Source organism: Peromyscus leucopus, chromosome 4 (assembly GCF_004664715.2).
Source record: "Peromyscus leucopus breed LL Stock chromosome 4, UCI_PerLeu_2.1, whole genome shotgun sequence".
NCBI lineage: Eukaryota > Metazoa > Chordata > Mammalia > Rodentia > Cricetidae > Peromyscus > Peromyscus leucopus.
In genome coordinates, this window is record NC_051066.1 from 131,411,462 (window position 1) to 131,434,651 (window position 23,190).

At 39.1% G+C, this 23,190-nt stretch overlaps 1 protein-coding gene across 2 annotated transcripts in view; it reads left to right on the forward strand.

Moving 5' to 3' along the window:
- Positions 1–23,190, forward strand: part of Itch (itchy E3 ubiquitin protein ligase) — a 116,290-nt gene that overhangs the window by 15,015 nt on the left and 78,085 nt on the right. For both annotated transcript variants that reach the window (XM_028888965.2, XM_037205339.1), the window contains exons 3-4: positions 11,161–11,251; positions 20,115–20,256. In XM_028888965.2, the coding sequence (XP_028744798.1) occupies positions 11,182–11,251; positions 20,115–20,256 (212 nt within the window). In that variant the 5' untranslated portion in view covers positions 11,161–11,181. The remainder of the gene's footprint in view (positions 1–11,160; positions 11,252–20,114; positions 20,257–23,190) is intronic.

Genomic DNA, 23,190 nt, shown 5'->3' on the forward strand with positions numbered 1-23,190 from the left:
CAGCTGTTACAGCCTTCGCAAGTTTGGTAGGGGGCAGTGGTTTACTAAGTTTACAATACATTCCTCAAGTTTTGCCTATGTCATAAGAAGTGGAACTGCTGCATTCCATGCAGTTTTTAATGTTGGGAGGGAGATTCAGTACCTTGTTTTCTACAGGGATAGTTCTGTTGTACATCCCTGGAACTGTGCACTGGCCTTTCGTCTTGTCTCGGTCATGCCAACATTGGTGTCCCTCCCTTTTATTTTTCCCCACTTGATTTTTGAGACAGGGTTTCTCCGTGTAACAGCTCTGGCTGTCCTGGAACTCACTTTGTAGACCAGGGTGCCCTCAAACTCAACAGAGATCTGCCTGCCTCTGCCTCCTGAGTGCTGGCATGGGCTGCCACTGCTTGGCTACTTCTTTTCCTCTTAATCATAGCTGTCTTGATGGTTAAAAAATGGTATTTTGTGATGTTTAAGACATTTTTCTTAAACATCTTTTTATGTACTTTCACATATTTTATGTCTTTTGGAAAAATGTCTGTTCAAATTAAGTGTTGACTATAGGTGTGGTATATGTGACATTGGGGCTCAAACCTTGCACATGCTAGGATGAGCTAGCTGCATCCTCACCCAGCAAGGTCTTTTATTTTTAAGGATTTGTGGGTATCAAGAGATAATCAGAAACAAGAACTTCTTGAGAGCCAGAAATTGAACTTGATATAATTTTACACAAGCTGTTTGAAGCGTCTGTAGTGTTGCATTAGTTACATGTCTCTAAAACACACCAAATCCTCTAAAGCACCGTAGTGAATGAGTCAGTCAGAGCCAGAAACAATGGGTAACAGTAATTAATACTACTTCTGTAATATTTAATTTTCTGTAGTGTTAATACTACCATTTTCTAGAATGCTGTTTGGGGAATTGGGAAGAAATTGCCAATTGGAATATTAGGTGCAAGTTTGTATTAGTTATTTCCTGCTTGCTGTGACAGAACACCCTACAGAATAGCTTAGGAGAGAAGTTTTATTTTGGCTCACCCTCTACAGGGTTGCAGTCCACTGAGGCCATGAAGGCACTGGAGCAGAAGTTTGAAGAAGTTTGAAGGGCCTTGGCAGTCAAGAAGTAGAGGGAGCTGAAAGGCTGGGTGGGCTGTTACACTCCAGGGTGCTCACCTCCACTGCCCACTCCTCCCAGATGTCCCATAACTTCCCCAAACAGTGCCATGAGCTGGGGACCAAGTGTTTAAACACAGCCTGTTGGGGCATTTTATGTTTAAACTATCACAGATTAATGTTAAGTGTTAGATACTATTGCCAAGTTAAGCTCTTTTCGTTGTTATTGAACCTTGAAACCCTGTCTTGTAGCATGTGAGCTATGCTGATAATTCGCTGGAAATGGCAGAAGGGCTTCCATGGATCTGAGATGGTTTGTGGTGTTCAGAGCCAGGGTTGCATTACTGTGGGGAAAGAAGGTGGTTTGCATTTTACCTCCCAACCTTGAGTGGCTCTGAGTTTATTCCCTTCTTTTGCTGGGAAAAGATGCAATGGATGTGTGTTCTTGGAGCCTTTGATTAGTAAATATAGGCTTATATTAAAGTATTTCGAATTTTTCTTAAAGTAGATTGAGGTATATAAAATTATGTTATTTTTAAAAATAAACCAAGCATCTTAATTGGCTAGAAATAGAAGGCATACTTTAAAATAAGATGATAAATCTTGCTTATATGACAAGATATTACTGAGTTACTTTGGAAAATGTATCTATATTCCTCTGCATTTTTCTCTTCTTTGCCTTTCAGGAAGATATTAAGGTTAGTTTTCTCTCTGGCATTATTGCAGCTCTTCCTTTCTACATTAGGCATTCTGTGTGTCATGTAATAGTAAATATAATAATAATAATAATAATAATAATAAATGTTTCTCAAATGATAAGTATTAAGAATTGGCCCTATTTTAAGATTCTTTCTAATTGACATATTTATAGGGAATAGATTAGATTTAGATTAAAACTGATATTTCCACTAATTTTGGCACAGTGATTTACCAGGTAAAGTTGTAGATTTCCAACTACTACAGTTGATTGTGAAGGCTTAAAAAAAAAATCATACATGCCATTTAGGAGGCTTTTAAGTTTGAGATCAATCAAGTCTACATGACTTTAAAAAAATTATACATGAAAAGTCATTTTACCCTCCATAGGAAATTCATGCAGAAGCATTCATCTGTTCACCTTACAAATTTTAGAGCTATGAAATGGAAGCAGAGTTGAAATTTGGTTTAAAAATTCAGTATGTGAGGGTTGGAGAAATGGCTCTGTGGTCAAGAATTCTTACAGAGGGTCCAGGATTCTTACAACCTTCTGGTGCCCTCTTCTGACTCCTTGGGCTTCAGGCATACATGAGTAAAAATAAAAGTAATACTTTATTTAAAAAAAAAATCAGTGTCGGGCAGGGCGGTGGTGGTGCATGCCTTTAATCCCAGAACTTGGAAGGCAGAGGCAGGCGGGTCTCAGTGAGTTTGAGGACAGCCTGGGCTACAAAGTGAGTTCCAGGTCAGCCAGGGCTACACAGAGAAACCCTGTCTCAGAAAAAGAACGAAAGCAAGCAAGAAAGGAAGGAAGAAAGAAAGGAAGGAAGAAAATTTCTTCAGTTCAATTTCTAGCACCCATGTCTGGTGGCTCACCTGTAACTCCAGCTCTTGGGGACCCTACACCCTTTTCAGGCTTCCACCAGTACCTCCTCACACATGGCATTACACTCACACAAACACATACATACACATGAAGAAAAATAAAAATAAATCTTTAAAAAAATTCATTGTCAAGGAGGAGCAGCTAGAAGAAATGAAAAGCTAGATTATAAAATGAAAAGGGCCGGGTCATGGTGGTGCACGGCTTTAATCCCAGCACTCGGGAGTCTGTTAGTTCAAGGCTAGCTTGGTCTACAGAGTGAGTTCCAGGGAAGCCAGGGCTACACAGAGAAACCCTGTCTTGAAAAACCAATAAGTAAATAAAGTGAAAAGAACTTTGGAAAACATAAGTTAAAACATAAGCATCAGACATGTGAGTGGAAAGGAGGCACTACAAAAAAAGAATGAATCTTAGATCTTCCCAAGATGCTGAGGAGGGTTAAGGGTAATTTTGCTTTTTCTTTTTAATCTTGATTTATTTTTATTTAATGTATATGAATGTTTTGCTCGCATGTATACAAGTATACCTTGTGTGTGCAGAGCCCATAGAGGCCAGAAGAGGGCATCCAATCTCCTGGAACTAGAGACACTTATAAGCTGCCATGTGGTGCTGGGGACTGAATCTGGGTCCTCTGCAAGAGTAGCAAGTGATCTGAACCATGGAACCATCTCCCCAGTTCAATTTTGATTTTTTTTTTTAATTATAGAAACAAGATTAAAGGCTTTTTGTTTTAGACAGTGTCTCACTGTGTATCCTTGGTTGGCCTGGACTTACTATGTAGACCAGCCTGGATTTAAACTCGGAGAGATCCACTTGCCTCTGCCTCCTGGGTGCTAGGTCCTGGGGTTTGCCACCATGCCTGGCAATAGCATGTTTTTGCTTATCACATTTGGAATATAGTTTCACTTCCTTAGAATCAGCCCTATTAAGATTATAGTATATTTATCTTTTCTGTATACACAGTTCTTGAATTTTAACAAACACACAAAGAAGCTCTTTACTTCCCATCTTTTGTATTTATTTCTCTCCTTTTAACTGCACCTCCTAAGGAGCACTTGTATTCTGCTCCAGCAATTTTGGCTTTTTGTTTGTTTGTTTGAGACAGGGTTTCTCTTTGTAGCACTGACTGTCCTAGAACTCACTCTGTAGACCAGGCTGGCCTCAAATTTACTGAGATCCTCCTGTCTCTGCCTCCTGAGTGCTGGGATTAAGGGCGTGCGCCACCACCTCCTGGCTATGCTGCTTTTTAGTTACAGTGTTTTGGTTTTTTTCAATTTTGAGTTTTTAATGAGTGTTATGTATGTATTTCTTATGTAGGAACACACACACATACACACACACCCACACACACACACGCACGCACGCAAGAATAATTAAAGAGGCCATGAATTTCAGTCATAGTAAGGGGAGAGGTTACATCGGCAGGAGGTTGGAGGGAAGAAAGAGAAGGAGGGAAATGATGTAATTATAATCTAAAATAATTTAAAAAACAGAATATTATATGAGGCTGGTTCTTGTCTATCATCCCAGCCCTTGGGAGCCTGAGAGGAGGATTGCCATGAGTTTGAGGCCAGCTTGAACTAAAATCGGAAGAGAATGTTGTATAAATAGAAGTGTGGGATATGGGTGTGTTGGTTTCCTAGGTCTGCTGTAACAGTACAAGCTGGGCGTGGTGGTTCATTCCTGCAATGCCAGCACTTTGGAGACTGAGGAAGGAAGACTGCTGCAAATTTGAGGTCAGCCTGGACTATAGAGTGAGACTTTGTCTTGTAAAGCCAGAAACAAACACCCCCCACAAATTACCCCAAAGTTGGGGGGAGGTTAAAAATGACAGAATCTTAATCTTGTACAGTTTAACTAAGAGTCCAGAAGTCTAAAACAGTATTTTAACCACTCAGAGAAAAAAAATCTGTCATTGTGTGCCTTTCCTTAGGTTTTGCTGGTTGCCAACAATCTTTGGTGTTCCTTGTCTTGTATATGCATCTTTCTCATCTGTGTCTCTGTTTCTGCATGGTATTCTTCTGTGTCATCGTGTTATCTGCACTCTGTGCATGTCCCTATGTCCGAATCTTCTCAGAATTAAGACCCAGCCTAATCCAGTGTGATCGTATTGGATTGTGTCTGCAAAGACCCTACAAGAACAAAGTCACATTTTAAGATTGAGTGGCTATGAATCTTGGGAAGGTGCACTATTTAACCCATTTTCTACGGTGTTGGACACACACACAGTGCTGGGGCTTCCTTCTAGGACCTTAAGCATGTTGCTGGAGTTTAAACCCAAAGCTTTGTGCGTGCTTGGCAGTTGCTTTACCACCAGGCTATTGTCCAGTCCTGGTACCGTTTTAAGATGTCCTGTCTGTCAGCTTACCTACCTGTCAAGCTGTTGCTCCATTGTTTTTGTGACAGAGTCTTACTGCGCAGGTCGTGCTCTCCTGACTCAGCCTGCTGATTGCAGGTTGGGATTATAGGCTTGTACCACTGTGCCCTCCTGAGGGTTTGTGGTACTTACGTAAAAGTGTGCGTGTGCATGTGGAGACCAGAGTCAGTGTCTGGTATTTCTTCTACTGTTTTTCCCCTATTCCATCTCCACTTTTTTGAGACATGGTCTCTTTCTGAACATGGAGCCCACCAATTGGCTACACAAGCGGGCAAGCAAGCTCATGTGATTCTCCTGTCTCTGTCCATGCTACTCCTATTTTTATGAGGATACTGGAGGTTGATCTTAGGTCCCTATGCTTGTATATCAACTGAGCCTGCTCCCCAGTGCCTCCCATCCCCAGGTGATGTTTTTATTTATTTAATTTTTAAAGGTTTTCAGTGTTTTTTGTGGTACTGGCACTTAAGCAAGTGTTTTATGTCTGAGTTATGCTTCCAGATCCAGGGTAACAATTTTTTTTTTAATGTGTGTGTGTGTGTGTGTGTGTGTGTGTGTGTGTGTGTGTGTATGTGTATGTATGTGTGTATGGCAGTGTCAGAGGGCAATGCAGGTAGAGGTCAGGATAATTATTGGGAGTCAGTTCTCACTTTCCACCTTGTTAAGGCAGTCTCTTTTGTTTCTGCTGTTCTGTTATGTATAGGCTTCTGCTTATGCCTCAGTTCTCAGTATTTGGGACGCTGAGGCAGGAGGATTGCTGGGATTTCAAGGCCAGCCTAGATTACATAATAAGTTTCAGAACAGTGTGAACTGCCGAGTGAGATCCTGTGTACAAACAAACGAACCAGAAAACAGGGTTGGAGAGATGGTTTGGTGGTTAAGAGTGCTTGCTGCACATTTGTGAGGACTTGAGTTTGGATCCCAGCATCTCTGTAACAAGCTGCGTGCCCTTGCCTGTGTACCGGTAACTCCAGCACTGTGGAGATAGAGCCCGGAGGATCACTGGCACTTGCAGTCTGCTAGCGTAGCTGAGAAGCAAAGCAAAACAAAAACACAAGCTTCAGGTGCAGGAAGAGACTCTGCCTTAAAGGAATAAAGCAAAGAGTGAGAGAGGATGAAACCTTATGGCCCCTCTGATCTCCACGCATACATACGCCTGCATACACAGGTGTGTATACACTAAACATACATGTACAAAATTAGACAAGCAGTTTCTAAAAAAAAAAAAGAAAATAAACAAAGCTTATAGTCATCATTTTACTCTAAACATGTTTTTTTTGTTACTTCTGAGAAGAAAAAAAAGGTATTTTTTCCATGTTCTTGGGGAGATGTAAACAAGTGTCTACTCACCCCAGATAGGGGGCCAACAATAGATAAAAGTACAGACACCACTGAAGTCCAATTTAGTGAACCAATGAAGTTTTATTGGGGTTACTTATAGGAGTATGGGTGAGGGTACTTACAGGAGCAGAAATGCCCCAAAGATGGCTGCATCATCAAAAGCCACCCCAGCATGGGAGACTACAGACCGTGAACTTCAGAAACCTGGAGCTTCCTGCACAGCTTGCAGACAGTTGCCAGGGTGTTGAGTTTTTCTCAGCAGCGCTGCTGGCCTGAGAGTCTGTCTCTAAGCTGTCTTTCAGAATGGAAGGGTTTAGTGATAGCCTTTTTTCCCCTCTAAGATGGAATGTTTTGTTTTGGAGGAAACTACTCCACAACAGTAACTATAATAGTATAACAGTATTAGCACATCCTGTTAAAATTTATATTTGTTTTTTTGAGATAGAATCTTACTACATAGCACTGGCTGACCTGGAATTCACTATGTAGGCCAGGCTGGTGTCCAGCTTCTGGAGATCCCCAGTTGTCTCAGAGTTACATTGGGTTGTCTCTTTAGGCTTTTTCTTTGTGGAAGTCCTCTACCTCTTATATAGTTTGGGATGCTCACATTTTGAGGCATCTGTGTCTGTTTTTCTGTAGATTGTTGTACATTTGGATATAATCATTTCTTTATTACTGGATTCATGTTAAACAGTTTTTGTCAAGAATGGTAGATTTCCATAGCTATTCTATGTAACTTACTGCGAAACTTCGTTGCTTCACTAACAGCTGTTTGTTATTTTTACCATGTTTATGGGTCAGAAAATGGGAGCAGCCTGACTGAGGACTGTGCCTCGGCTTCTTGGTATGGCAGTCCTTGTTCAGCTTTGGTGTTGGCTGGGACTGGATCTGTGCTTCCATGTCCTTCCTCGTGTTTGGTGAACTGGCGCTGGCTCTTAGTGGGAAGCTTCAGCTCCTTTTCCCTTAGGACTGCTTGAATTCTTCATGGTGTGGTGCTGGCTCTTCCTCAGCAAACAGTCCTGAAAAACAAGACACAATTGGTACTATCTTATGATGTAGCTTTGGAAATAACTTTACCTTTGCTTCCGCCATATTCTGTTGATCACAGAGGCCAGCATTCCACTGTGGGAGAGGAATTACATCAGCTCTTGAAGGAAGGCTTACTGGGGCTCCCTTGGAGGTTGTCTACTACAGCTCATAAACTTCTAACAAACTGAAAGTCAAAATCTGTTTCTATATTCTTTCTGTCTTAAGTGTGCCTGGATTCCAAGGGTACCAAACATTTATTTCTTCTCCTGTCCATGAATGTGTTTGTGTTGACAAGTTTCAGTACCTACTCAACAATAGTTGGCTTTTGATTTGTTTACTTTTTAGAAACGATTCTTAATTTATTTCTATTTTTAATTATTTGTCTGCATTTCTGTGTGTGACTGGTACATTTGAGTATGATGCCCTTGGAGGTCAGGGGTGTGGGGTGCTTGGAGCTGGACTTACAGACAGTTGTGAGCCACCTTGTGTGGGTGCTGGGACCTGAACTTGGGTCCTTTTCAGTAGTGGTGTCCACTCTCAACTGCTGAGCAGCCATCTCAAAAGTTGGCTTCTTAGATAAACATTTGTTGTTGTTGTTGTTGTTTTCACTTACAAGGTTCTCTACTTTTCATTGTCAGTGATACTGCTCAGTTTTCTAGGTTATTTCTAGCTTTATAGAATTTCTTAGTTTTCTAGGAAGATACTGGTATTATTTATTTCATACTTTATTTTTTAATTTTATTTTTTTTTTTGACAGTCCTAGCTGTCCTGAAACTCACTCTGTAGACCAGGCTGGCCTTAAATTCACAGAGATCTGCCTGCCTCTGCCTCCCAAGTGCTGGGATTAAAGGCGTGTGCCACCATGCCCAGCTCATATTTTGTTTCTAATATTTATTACTAATGATAGAACAAGAGCTCATTCCTTCCATTGACTTTTATTATATTCATTCATTCATTCATTCATTCATTTATTGTGTTCTACTGTGCCTATGAAGAAATCAGAAGGCAACATGTGAGAGTGTGTGTGTTCCCTCCTTCCAGCATGTGGACTTCAGGATCAAATTTAAGTTGTAAGGCTGGGCAGCAAGTACCTTAAGCTTCTGCCTCCCGAGTGCTGGGATTAAAGGCGCATGCCACTACTCCTGGCTCTCCATTGATTTCTGTAGTTGGTTTTTAACTTTTTTCTTTTTGAGATTAGAGTTTCATGTAGCTCAGGCTAGCTTCTAACTGGCTATATAGCTAAAGACGACCTTGAACTTCTGATTCTTCTGTTTCCACTTCTGGAGTCCTGGAATTACAGTCATGAATTACCATGCCCAGGTGTAGCTGGAAGTTTCTCTGGTCCTGCCCAGCCCCCTGGGACCTGTGGTCCCACAGCCAGTTATAAAATAATTACTCAAAGGCTTATATTAATTACAAACTGTATGGCCTATGGCTTCAGCTTCTGGCTAGCTAACTCTTTCATCTTAAATTAACCTATTCCTATTAATCTATGTTTTAGCACATGGCTGTGGCATTACCAGTCTGCTGGCATGTTGCTCCTTGGGCGGCAGGCTGGCATCCCCCGTGACTCTGCCCTTCTCTTTACTGTCTCTCTCCTTGGGTTTCCCGCCTGCCTCCAAAGCTGCCTTGCCATAGGCCAAAGCAGCTTACTTATTAACCAATGGGAACAACATGTATCCACAGTATACAGCACCCAGGTTTTATGCAGTACTGGGGACAGCACCCGGCCTTCATGCATGCTATCTATGCACTTTGCCAACTGAGCTCTACCCTTAGCCCTCAGTTCTTTTTTCTGTTCCATTGCTTGGTTTTCTTTTTTCATGAGGAATATTGAACTATTATAGTAGTTTAAGAAGAGTCATATAAAATGAGTCATATGAAGGACATAGTAATGAGAGTAAAAGGAAGAAATAAAATTCAAATTACAAGATTTTCTACCTACTCCTATTTGTCTTATTTTAAGATCCCAAGGAATTTTGTGTAACACAAATTGCTAAATGGTCTTATAATAAAAAACCCAGAGCCAGATATTGGGTGAAAGCTGAAAGATCGGAGGGATAGAACAAGCCCCCTACATGTTCTTACCACTAAGAAGTCCTCAACCCAAGAGAGAGATACTTCCTGTGTACTCACGCCTATATACCTTTCTGTGCCCTTCCATCTTACTTCCTCTCTCTGCCCAGCTACATCACTTCCTCTTTCCACCCAGTTCTATCACTTCCTGTCTGTCTGTACAGACCTCTATGGTTAACTAGTGCTGGGATTAAAGGCATGTGCCACCACTCCTGGCTCTGTTCCCAGTGTGGCCTTGAACTCAGAGATCTGGATGAATCTCTGCCTCCCGAATGCTAGGATCAAAGGCATATGCTACCACTGCCTGACCTCTATGTTTAATATAGTTGCTGGCTTTTTCCTCTGATACCCAGGCAAGCTTTATTTGTTAGAGCACCAATAAAATATCACCACAGTTTTGCTTCTTGATTGCTTCTGTATTTCCTAATTTTTTTTATTTTTGTCATAGATCTGTGGTAAATGTGCTTTTGGATATTAAGGACTAGATAATAAACTACAGAATGATGGTGATATTTCTGAGGTTCCTTTGGGAATCAAATAGTAACATCATTCAATGCAGAGTTGAAACTTTATATATATATATATATACACACACACACATTATATCTCATTCCTCTAATTTAGGTGACTACTAATGATTTTATGAGATGTATTTTATTCAGAATGAAAGGGCTCTTCAGTAGAGAGACTTAATTTGTAGGCAAGTTGGAAGCAAAATCTAAGAAAAGTTGTCAAGAATGACTCCAGAGTTTTAAGCTTGACCATCTAGAAGAACATCTAGAATCACAACCTACTGGTGAGAATACTCAATACAGGTCTGCAAAAACAGATCAGGAATTGAGTTTGGACTATCTTCAGGATGGGGTGTCTTAGATAACCAAGTGGAGTTTTTTAAGTTTTAGGAGTAACATGTGGGCCAGAGATTGAGTTGTTTGGGTCATGTTTTTATATAGATGGACTTTAAAGCTCTAAGACCTGATAGTGTCCTCAAGGGAATGAATGTAGAGAGAACCAGTAATTGAACCAGCATTAGGAGTAGAAAGAAGAAAAAGGACACTTTAAAAAATTCTTTTTCTTTTTTCTTTTCTTTTCTTTTTTTTTTTTTTGGTTTATCAAGACAGGGTTTCTCTGTGTAGCTTTGCGCCTTTCCTGGAACTCACTCTGTAGTCCAGGTGGGCCTCGAACTCATAGAGATCCGCCTGGCTCTGCCTCCCGAGTGCTGGGATTAAAGGCGTGCGCCACCACCTCCCGGTTTTATTTTCTTTTATGTGGGTGAGTGTTTTGCGTGCATGTATGTCTGCATACCTGGTGCCCGAGGAAGCACAAGGAGGGCATTGGATCTTCTGGCACTGGAAATACAGTTGGTTCTGACCCTCTGTGTAGGTGCTGGGAACTAACTGAACTGGGGTCCTCAGTAAGAGCAGAAGAAATAATCAGAAGACCATAAATCTGGAAGACGGGTCTTGGGAACTCAAGGGAAGAGTGTTGTTTATACTAGAGGAAGAAGCTTACATCTTACTAATAGAATGAATACCAGAGTTGAAAATTATGTTTAGCAGTGTGAAGACTGTTGATTATTATGAAGCCTTTAGTACAAAAGGTCACACTATAGCTATTTACATATTTTTAAAGGGAAAATTTTGATGCTAATAGTATCTCATTGTTTTCAGGTCTGCTGTCTTATTGATGGTATGTCTGACAGTGGATCACAGCTTCATTCAGTGGGTAGCTTGACCATGAAATCACAACTTCAGATCACTGGTAAGTCTTAAAAAGGTACAGTACCTTATATCTCTGCCTCCTCTATAAAAAAATAATCTTGGTGACTGGAGAGATGGCTCAGTGGTTAAGAGCACTTGCTCCTCTTCTAGTAGACCCTGGTTCAGTTTCCAGTACCCATATCATGCATGGAGGCTCCAGAGTACCCAATAACATCTCCTGACCTTTGAGGACACCTGCACTCATATGTGGCATTCACTTACATACATACATGAATCTAAATTAAAAAAAAAAAAATCTAAAACTTTCTTTTCTTAAATCTTATGAGAACAAAATCTTTTTTTTTTTATGATTTTTTTTTATTTATTATGTATACACACACCAGAAGAAGGCATCAGATCCCACTATAGATGGTTGTGAGCTACCATGTGGTTGCTGGGGATTGAACTCAGGACCTCTGGAAGAGCAGCCAGTGGTCTTAACCGCTGAGTCTTCTCTCCAGCCCGAGAACAAAATCTTGGATGGGCTATTACATCTTAGTCACCAAATCAGTAGTTGATGAATGAATACATGAACATGTTGAGATATATAAAAATTGGACTGGAGAGATGGCTCAGCCATTAAAGGCTAGGCTCACAACTAAAAATATGAGATATATAAAAATCATTTTTGCCTTAAAACATTTTATAGATTCATTCTCCTCCATTAAACCGGTTTCTAGGCAATTACTCTTGGTTATTAATAATTTTATTAAATTATAAACAGAATTGAACTATTATCACCATTATCAATTTTATTATTTACCTTTTTAAAATTTTAATTTTGAGAATGTCATACATAAGAACTGCATTTACACCATTTCCATCCCTCCTCTGTAGATGGAGTTTTCTAGTCCCAGTAGCCACTTTCCCCCCCCCCCAAAAAAAAAAACTACAAGAGAGTCTTATTATTAATTATAAGTGCTTAGCCAATAGTTTAGGCTTGTTACTTGCTAACTTTTACATTTTAAATTAACCCATTTCTATTAATCCATGTGTTGCCAGATGACTCGTGGCTTTACCTGTCTTCCAGCGTGTCTTGCTCCCTCTGCATTTCCTGGCAATTCCTCTGACTCCACCCTTCTTCTTCCCACCATCCTTAGTTTGGTTGTTCTGCCTCTATTTCCTGCCTGGCTACTGGCCTGTCAGTTTTTTTTTTTTTAAATTAAACCAATCGCAGCAACAAATCTTCCATAGTGTACATAGGGATTATTCCATAGTATTTCCTCCTTTTTGTCTAATTAAAAAGGAAGGTTTTAACTTTAACGTAGTAAACTACATATAACAAAAATAGTTATCAGGTAAGAAATTACAGTTACATTTGTATTTGGCAAATTTAGATAAAATACTCTATTATTTATCTTATCTTTGTGAGCCTACATTCTCCCTCTAACTCCTGTGTTCTTCCCTACTCAAATGTATGACCTCTTCTTTAATTATATGGTTTTATATACACACACATACACACACACACACACACACACACACACACACACACACCACAAGACATACCCTACTGTATCCATTTAGTGTGTTGTTGCTGGTGGTGGTGGTGGTGTGTGTATTTAGGGCTGACTACTTGGAGTTGGATAACCTATCAGAGTGCTCATTCCTGGAGAAGACTGATTTTCCCTCTCTTAGTAGTCATAAGTTGTCTTTGACTCTTCATCTAGGGGGTGGATCTTACAAGATTTTCCCTGAATCATGTTGATGTCGGGTGATAGTACCATTGTGCAGGTCTTGTTTAGGTGACAATATTGTTGAATTTCATGGGTACAACTTCCCTGTCATATATAGAAGAAGAAATTGTTTTGCAGCTGAAGTCTTTCTGTCCCACTTCTACAATGTTCCCTGAGTCTTAAGTGTAGGTTTGTATTGTAGATGTAGCAATTGGGGTTAGGCATCCTATGATTAATTATTCTCTGAATTATGACCAGTTGGGGATTTTTGTGATCATCTCTATCTGCTGCAAAAGGAAGCTACTTTGATGAAGGGTGAAAAATGCACTTATCTATGGATATAAGTGACAGTAGTAGGTTTTCCTCTAGGGTCCATGACCTCACCAACCACAGGTAGTTGGCTAGCTCTGTGGTAGCAGGCATGAATTCTCTCCAGTTGAGTGGGCCTTAAATTTAATTAAATGGCTGTTAGTTATCCCTAAGATATGAGTGTCACTATTGTACCCTTGTGGGTATCTTGCTGTGCTGGTCATTGTTAGGGTTCACATCTGGGTAGGACTATTGATTGCTTTTCTCTCCTAGCAGCTTGCTTAGCATCTTTGGATACTGTGAGAGCTAGTCCACAGGCAAGAGGCTTCCAGGTCAGTTCTAGCTTGATTCTTCCAAGTTCTGTGTTCAAAATGTGTGTGGTGTCTTTAGCAATAGGGTCTTGACTTCAAGTTCTGAGAGGCCAGTTAGAGCAATGGCAGCAGCATGTACTGTTTTGGGAGTACCTTGGACTCTCCTGACCAGCAGTTGAAAGTGGGGTTTTCCATGTCTGGCCTGGGGCTTTTACTAGATGTCTGTTGCTCTTAGGGGGAGCACTGTCACCCCAAGTGACATAATTTCATTAAAAAATATGTATATGTGTGTGTATACACTTATATATATTATATACATCTGAGCTATATGTAAATGTTTAGTTATATTATATATGTATTTTATGTTGGCATAAAATGTTTCCTTATGACTTTTCCAAATCTCTTGAGTGTTATTTATCCCTCCTCTCCCTCCCTCTTTCTCTGTATTACTTCCCCCTTCCCTAGTTAAAGTGATTTGCCCCTCTTTTTTCTCTCATTTCCCCCTTCATAGCACCCATGTCCTCCTCTTCCCTTCTTTAGAGCTCTTCCTCCCACTCCACCCCCGTGATCCCTTCTACTTTCTGGGTTTCTGCAGCTGCACCAAGTTACCTACTCATATCTAAAGATTCGGAGCTAGGATCCACAAGTAAGAGACAACATGTAGCTGTCGCCTTTCCGAGTCTGGGTTACCTCACTCAGGATGATTGTTTCTAGTTCTATCCATTTACTTGCAAATGTCATGTTTTACTTTTCTTTACAGTGAATAGAATTCTATTGTATAAGTGTCCAACATTTTCATTATCCATTAATCAGGTGAACATTTAGATTATCTCCATTTTCTTGCTATTGTGAATGGAGCAGCAATGAAAATGGCTTAGCAAGTATCTGAAAAGTAGGATGTCGCATCCTTTGTGCATATGCCAACGAATAATATAACTGGGTCCTATGATATATCTACCTTTTAGCTTTTAGAAAATTCTCTACACTGATTTTCATAGTGGTGCCACCAGTTTGTAGTTCCGCCAACAATCAATGAAGATTTCTCCTTGCCCACATCTTCACCAGCATTTGTTATCGGTTTATTTGTTTTTCTTTTATCTTAGTCATTCTGATTGCGGTAAGATGAAATCTCAGAATAGTTTTAGTTTTCATTTCCCTGATTGCTGATGATGCTGAACACTTTAAGGGTGTTTCATAGCCATTTTTATTTTTTTTGAGAACTCTGTGTTCAGACTCATAGCTTTGAGTTCTTTGTTTATACTGGATATTAATCCTTTATCAGATCTATAGCTGGCAAAAATTCTACCTCCCTTCATTCAATTGATTTTTCCCTTGCTGTAGAGAAGACTTTTAGTTTAATGAGGTCCCATCTATCAGTTGTTGGCATTAATTTAGGAGCAAATGGAGTCCTGTTCAGAAAGTCCTTTACTATGTCTTTATCTTGTTTTCTCCCAGCAGTTTCAGTATTTTAGGTTTCTTGATAAGGTCTTTGATTCCTTTTTTTTTTTCTTTTTTTTCTTTTACTTTTTCAAGACAGGATTTCTCTGTGTAGCTCTTGCTGTCCTGAACTTGTTCTGTAGACCAGGCTGACCTCAAACTCACAGAGATCCATGTGCTTCTGCCTCCCAAGTGTTGGGATTAAAGGCCTGTGCCACCAATGCCAGGCTTAATCCAATTTTTAGCATGGGTGCTTAGAGCTATAAACTTCCCTCTTAGAACTCCTTTTAATGGGTCCCAGAAGTTTTGTTGTGTTTTTCATTTAATTCGAGGAAATTTTTATTTCTTCTGGATTTCTTCTTAAGCTGCTTCTTAGACTTATCTATCATTCAGTAATCTGTTTAATTTCCATGAGCTTATGTAATTACTAGAGATTCTCTTGATGTTTATTTTAAGCTTTGTTGTATTGTGGTCGGATATTGTTTCAATTTTCCTGAATTTGTTAGTATTTGTTTTGTGTCCTAGTATATGGTCTATTTAAGAGAAGCGTTCATGGGCTCCCGAGATTTTGTGTTCTTTGGTGTTAGGTCAATTTGATGGATCATGCTGTTTTTATTTATTTACTTTGTGCTTTGTTTTGTTAGACAATGTCTCCCAGCTCAATCTGGTGCGAAATATGATATAGCCAAGGATGACTTCAAACAGGGGACCTCCTGCTTCCCTCCTAAATGCTGGGATTGCAGACATGCCACCACACCTGCTTTAACAATTTTAGAATGATTTTTGTCTCTCCAGAAAGAATCCTTGTATCTATTAGCATCTCAAACCGTTTACTCTGTGAATAGTAAGCACAAATCTAGGTGATCACTTACCCACTTTTTGTGGATTTGGAGCTCTCTTATACAGTTTGTATCTTCTTTCACTTAGCATGTTTTCAAGGTTCATTTACATTGTAGCATGTACTTCATATTTTTTATTGCCAAATAGTATTCCATTATGTTAATGTACAATATTTATTTATGTATTTCTTAGTTGATGATGGATGTTTGCATTGTTTCCTCTCTTATTTATTTATTTTTTTTACATTTATTTAGTGTGTGTGTTTGTGTTCATTTGTACACACATATAAGTGTGCATTGCATGTGTATGGAAGCCAGTTGACAATGATTCTCTCCTTCCACCATGAGGTTCTTTGGATCAAACTAAAGTCCTCAGCAAACAACTATGTTCTCCAAGCCTTCTTTCTAGACTTGTACTTTTCATCTATTATGGATAATACCCTATGAGTAATGATAGGAACATTTGTATAGTTTTGTGAGGATGTGTGCTTTCTGCTTATTTGGGTATGCATGTAGGAGTTGAGTTGCTTAGTTATATAGTATCCATGTTTAGTATTTTGAGGATTCCAGGTTATTTTTCAAAGCAGCTTCACTATTGTGTAGTTTCATCAGCAATATAATAGGTTTCCAATGTCTCCATCTCTTCCCAGTCCTTGAAATCTGTCATTTTGATTGTACCCATCCTACTAGCTGGGGTTTTGTTTCCTGATGGCTAATGATATTCAGCATGTTTTTGTGTACTTTTTGGCTAATTTTATATCTGTTTTGGAAAATGGCTATTCAAATCTTTTGGTTCCTATTGTTAAGTAACATTTTTATCTTTGTTTATCCTTTTAGCCATACTGTACATCATTTTAAGATGAATATTTTAAAGATTTATTTATTTATTATGTATACAGCATGTATGACTGCAGGCCAGAAGAGGGCACCAGATCCCATTTCAGATGGTTGTGAGCCACCATGTGGTTGCTGGGAATTGAACTCAGGACCTCTGGAAGAGCAGCAGTCAGTGCACTTAACCTCTGAGCCATCTCTCCAGCCCCAAGATGAATATTTTAATATGCTACCTCTTAGGTTATGTTTCTGCTCAGAAACCTACACTGCTTTAGGTGTAGTTTTTTAGTCTTAGCTAAGATTTTCCATTGCAGCTCTATATGGTCTAGATGAGTTGCTAGATTCTTAAGGTATGACAGGTACCTATAGCTCCATTACATAGTGACCCCCAGTCTTTTTCCCTTTAACATATATTGAATACAGAACAGTTTGCACCCTGTTGTATTACTTAGTTTCTGCTCTTCCTGGTTTATATCATTTTCTAGACTGTAAATGTGTAGGCCACAAACCATATCCTTTTTAAAAATTATGTGTATGTATGTGTGTGTGTATGTGTGGTCTTCACAAATAACTTAATTACTGCATTCAATTGATCAAAACCTGATGATAAACTGGGTTGTAGTGGCACACGCCTTTGATCCCAGCACTCTGGAGGCAGAGACAGGAGGATCTCTGGGTTTTCAAGGCCAGCTTGGTCTATAAAGCTAGATCCAGGACAGCCAGGACTACACACAAGAAACCTTGTCTCAAAAAACCAAAACCGAACAAACAAACAATGCTTCCTTAAGGTAATAGCATCCTAGAATATTTTTCATGGAGCTTCCCTCAATTTGGTTTTTGTTGTTGTTGTTTGTTTGTTTTTTTTAATTGATATTTCTTTACTAACAATTCTCAATGAAAGGTACTATTTCTTTGTCAATGCTAGATTCTAATTATTTCCTCCTTCTTCAATCTAGACTGATTTAAATTGGATCAGGCATCTTCTGCCTTTGGGGGCAAAGAGAGAGCTCAGTATTGAAAATTTTGACTGGACTGGTACTGTCTTCTATCTCTTAACTGTTTTTATTTTTCAGGTTACATCAGTAATTTATATACCTTTACATTTTAAAAAATGAAGTTACTATTTTGCTTTTAACATTCTCAAAAATGAAATTAGTTTTTTTTTTTTAAAGCAATACTAATGATGAAAGGAAGAAGTTTAACCAAAAGAGAGAAAAAAAAGTAACTTCTTGTTGATATCACAAAGAGTTATTATCTCTAGCCAATTTTTTTGGGGGGGAGTGCAGGTTCAATACAGGGTTTCTCTGTGTAGCCCTGGCTGTCCTGAACTCTGTAAACCAGGCTGGCCTCGAACTCAGACCCATCTGCCTCAGCCTCCTGAGTGCTGGGATTAAAGGTGTGTGCCACCAATGCTGGGCTGCCATTTTAATCTTTTGTCTAAAAGTTCAAGTATACTTAATCACAGGACTTAAAAATCAAATAAATAAATGAACAAATAAATAAATAAGGGACTGGGAATATGGCTTAGTGGTAATAGTACTTGCTATGCAAATATGAGGACACTGAAGTTCCTTTCCCCAGAAGTAAATGCTGGGTGGCTGTGGTAACCTGCTTGTAATTTAAGCCTTGGAAGGTGGAGAAGGGAGACCCAGAGCAAGCTGGTTAGCAAGAGCAGCCATATCAGCCAGCTGTAGGTTTACTTGAGAGACCTTCCTTCCATTAATAAAGTAGAAGATCGATCAAGGATGATTCCCAGCATCAACCTTGAGCCTTCAAATGAATTCATACACACATGCATACTTACCCACATACGTGCACCCAAATACATGCAAAAACCCATGGTTATACACATGTATGCACCACCATTGACTCATGCACATACTACACACACGTGAAAAATGGGAAAACAAAAAATAACAGATAAAAATTATTTTCAGCAAATACATCATGTATTTGTCAGCTTTCTGATACTGTAACAAATATCCAAGATAATGAACTTATAAAAAGAAATGTGCCGGGTGGTGGTGGCGCATGCCTTTAATCCTAGTACTCGGGAGGCAGAAGCAGATGGATCTCTGTGAGTTTGAGGCCAGCCTGGTCTACAGAACGAGTTCCAGGATAGACCCAAAGCTACACAGAGAAATGCTGTCTCAAAAAACTAAAAAAAAAAAAAAAAAAAAAAAAAAAAAAAAGTATGTATTGGGCCAGTGATAGCTTAGTGGGTAAAGGCGTTTGCCACAAAGCCTGGTGACCTGAGTTCAATCTCTAGAACCAACATGGTGGAGGGAGAACTATCTCCCTCAAGTTGTGCTCTGGCCCTCATACTTACACCATGGTACAAGCACTCCTTTCCAGAAATAAAATATAGTGTAAAATGTAAAATACAAGTATATGAAATATGTATGAATAAATGTACATATGTACAGAAGCACATGGGTTTAAATCCTACTATCTTAGGGTTTCTACGGCTATGAAGAGACACCATGACCACAGCAAAAATTTTTTGTATTTGTTGTTTGACACAGGGTCTCTCTGTATAGCCCTGGCTGTCCTGGAATTCCTTCTGTAGGCCAGGCTGGCCTTGAACTCAGAGATCTACCTGCCTCTTGCTTCCCGCATGCTGAGATTAAAGGTATGTGCTACCATGCCCTGCTTGAGAATGGCAGCTCTTATAAAGGAAAACATTTAATTGGGGTTTGTTTCAGAGGTTTAGTCCATTGTTATCATAGTGGGGAGCATGGTGGCACACAGGCAGACATGGTGCTGGAGAAGTATCTGAGAGTTCTGTATTAATATCTGCAGATAGCAGAGAGAGAGGCATAGGCTTTTAAAACCTGAAGTACCACCTCCAGTGACATACTTTCTCCAACATGGCCAGACCTCCTAATCCTTCTAATCCTTTCAAATAGTGCTGCTCCCTGGTGACTAAGCATTCAAATACATGAGCCTTTTGGGGCTATTTTTATTCAAGCCATCATGATAAGCTCCATGCCAGCTGTGTGTGTGTGTGTGTGTGTGTGTGTGTGTGTGTGTGTGTGTGTATTAGAGGAAAATAAGAAATGATTTGGCCAAAGTCATGCTAGAAGACTACTTAATCTGTAAGAAGTCAGAGATTAGGACCATCCCCTGGGCCTGTGCTTGCTCAGTTCCTAGATATGCTTCTTGGGGAGCTGGGCTATAAATTGATTTTGGCTAGGCATGGTAGCCAAAGGATCCTGGCACTGGCTATAGGGGGTGGGGTCTCTTGGTAGTTATTTGAGTATCTGATATGTAGAAGTCCTGTATGTATATATTTACTAAGATAGGAAAAATATAAGAAATATAAATATCATGAATAAACGTTTTAGGGAATAGCTGCTTCTAAATAAAAATAACTGGCTTAATCTTTAATGAAATGGCATTGATCAAGGAGTAAACTAATATTTCAAATGTTAAAGTGTTCTTTTTTTCTTTTACAGTCATCTCAGCCAAACTTAAAGAAAATAAAAAGAATTGGTTTGGACCAAGTCCTTATGTAGAAGTCACAGTAGATGGGCAGTCAAAGAAGACAGAAAAATGCAACAATACAAACAGTCCCAAGTGGAAGCAACCCCTTACAGTGTAAGTTCCCACAGTGATACTTCTTTAGTTCATGAGCAGAGATGCGACTCTAATGAGCGTGTTTCTTTGCCTTCCCTTTTCTCTTCGACCTTCCCCACCTGCTCCCAGGACTCTTTCCTCTAGTTTCCTGTTTGCTCTGATCTATCTTCGTCTTCTCCAGTTTAGTTGGTGGTGCTATCACTCTTGCCACGGAAGAACAGGAAGAGCTCTTTATAATAGCTCTCCCTTTTAATTTTAGGTTTCTAAAAAACTAAATTCCAACATTAATTAGTATTATATTTACGCCTTTATAATAGCCTTTAAGAAAGATTTTATTTTATGTGTATGTGTGTTTTGCCTGCATATGTGACTATGCACCAAATGTATATAGTGCCCTGGGAGGTCAGAAGAAGGTGTCAGAGCCCTTGGAACTGGAGTTACAAATGGTTGTTAGCCATCTGTATATACTAGGGAGAGAATCCAGTTCCTCTGCAAAAAGTAGCAAGTGCTTTTAACCCCTGAGCTATCTTTCTAGTCCCAGTAGCCCTCTTCTTAAATTGGGGCGGAGTCAGGTTCAGAGATTAACTCACTTTTTTTTTTTTTAACAAACTCGTTTGTTTTTGTTTTGTTCTCTTTTGAGACAGGGTTTTGCTGAGTAAGTCAGGCTTGCCTGGAACTTGCTATGTAGCTCAGACTGGCCTTGAATTATTTACTGGCCTTGGATTCTTTATCTCTTTTTGCCTCAAACCTCTTGAATGCTTTTACTGTAGGTATGTGCTTCTATGCCCTGCACTTAATTTTTGTTTTCCTTTTTGAGACAGGATTTTTCTGTGTAGCCCTTGCTGCCCTAGAACTCACTCTGTAGACCAGGCTGGCCTCAAACTCAGATCCACCTGCCTCTGCCTCCTGAATGCTGAGATTAAAGGCATGAGCTACCACCACCTAGCAATTCTTTTTTTTTAAATTAGGGTTTTGTGTGTATGTGTATATATATGTTGGGTATGGTGATACATGCATTTAATCCCAGACATTCTCAGGCTAAAATAAAAGGATTACAAGTATTAGACATACCTGGATTACATTGCAAAACACTGTTTAAAGAAACAATTTTGAGCCGGGCGGTGGTGGCGCACGCCTTTAATCCCAGCACTCAGGAGGCAGAGGCAGGCGGATCTCTGTGAGTTCGAGGCCAGCCTGGGCTACCAAGTGAGTTCCAGGAAAGGCGCAAAGCTACACAGAGAAACCCTGTCTCGAAAAACAAAACAAAACAAAACAAAACAAAAAAAAGAAACAATTTTGTATTTTTTAATTATAGTGCCCCTGCAAACCAACATTCAATTTTGTTGTATTTTTAAAATACTATATGAAAAAGTGTTATGCCAAAAAAGTTTACCATATATTTTGTTCTATAGCACTGATTTTATTTTTATTTTAAAATTTACTTTATTTTAATTTTTTTTATTTATGTGTGTGTACATCTCTGTGTGCACATGGATGTGGGTACCCTTGGAGGCCAGAAGAGAGCCACAGATCTCTCTGGAGCTGGAATCAAACCCTGGTCCTTTGGAAGCACATTTAGTGCTTTTAACCACTGAACTATGCCTCCACACCTATTTTAATTTATTTAAATTAATTTATTATTATTTCATGTGTGTTTATGAGGCAGTGCATGCTGTGGTATCATGAAGTTAGGGGGACAGTTTTGTGGAGTCAAATTTTTCTTGTGGGTTCCGGGGGGTGAACTCAGGTCACTAGACTTGTACTACACACATTTTACACTCTTTGCCATCTTTCCAGTCCCTATAACTGCTTTTATAGTTAATAATTATATCATGGTTACACTTCTAGCTGAGTATATATACATCTAATATCCTTTATGTAGCCATGGAGTTTCTCTCTTATAATAGTTGTTTTCTAATATATGTTAATATTAAGATACTAGGCTTATATGATTTATATATATGCATGTGCATGCATGCTGATTTTTATCTGCAGTGTAAATTCATAAAAATAAGATAGTGCTCAGTTTGCACACTTACTGACAAAATGTCAGATGTTGGTAGTACAACCTGAGACATTGAGCATTCATTGAAAGGAATTGTAATTTTTAAAATGAAGAGGAAAAGCATAATTTGCCAATGAGTAGGTAATGTAGCACATAGGATTTGGGAAACATAGATCAGAATGTAATAATTTGTTTCAGTATAAAATACAGACAAATTGCTGGGCAGTGGTGGTGCACACCTTTAATCCCAGCACTCTGGAGGAAGAGGCAGGTGGATCTGTTAGTTTGAGGCCAGTCTGGTCTACAGAGCGAATTCCAGAACAGCCAGGGCTACACAGAGAAATCCTGTCTCAAAAAACAAAATAAAACAACAAAATAAAACAGCAGTAACAACAACAAAAATACAAATAATTTTTATTACTTGATATTTACAGCTCTTGATTTTGTTTCACTTAAAGAAATACACTAATGACTAGGAAAAAAAGATGTTCTTTTAAATGCCAAGATGAGAAGCTATAAGCTTTTCTCTTTAAACAATAAACTTATTTGATTATATTTATTCCCAGTAATTATCAAAACAATTGATATGCCTATAATATGAATGTCTGAAGTCCTAGAAGCATGTGTCTAGTGATAATTTTAAGAAAATGAATGAAATTTTAAAATTACATGCATATGATCCTAGCGCTTAGGATTTCAAATTTCAGGCCAGTCTGGTCTGTACAGTGAGTTCTAGGCCAGCCAGGGTTATGTAAGTATGACCCTGTCTCAAAAGAGAAAAGAGACAAAAATAAAATTGAATTATTAAGAATTTGCTGAAGGTCAATTTAGATTTTGTTTGTGGAATTTTCATGTTCTACTAATTTCTCTTGCGTTGGAAACAGCATTATAGAGTACATTCTTCATTGTGGGCTTTTGCCAAGCATGAGGTGTGTGCTTCTGTTGTGAGA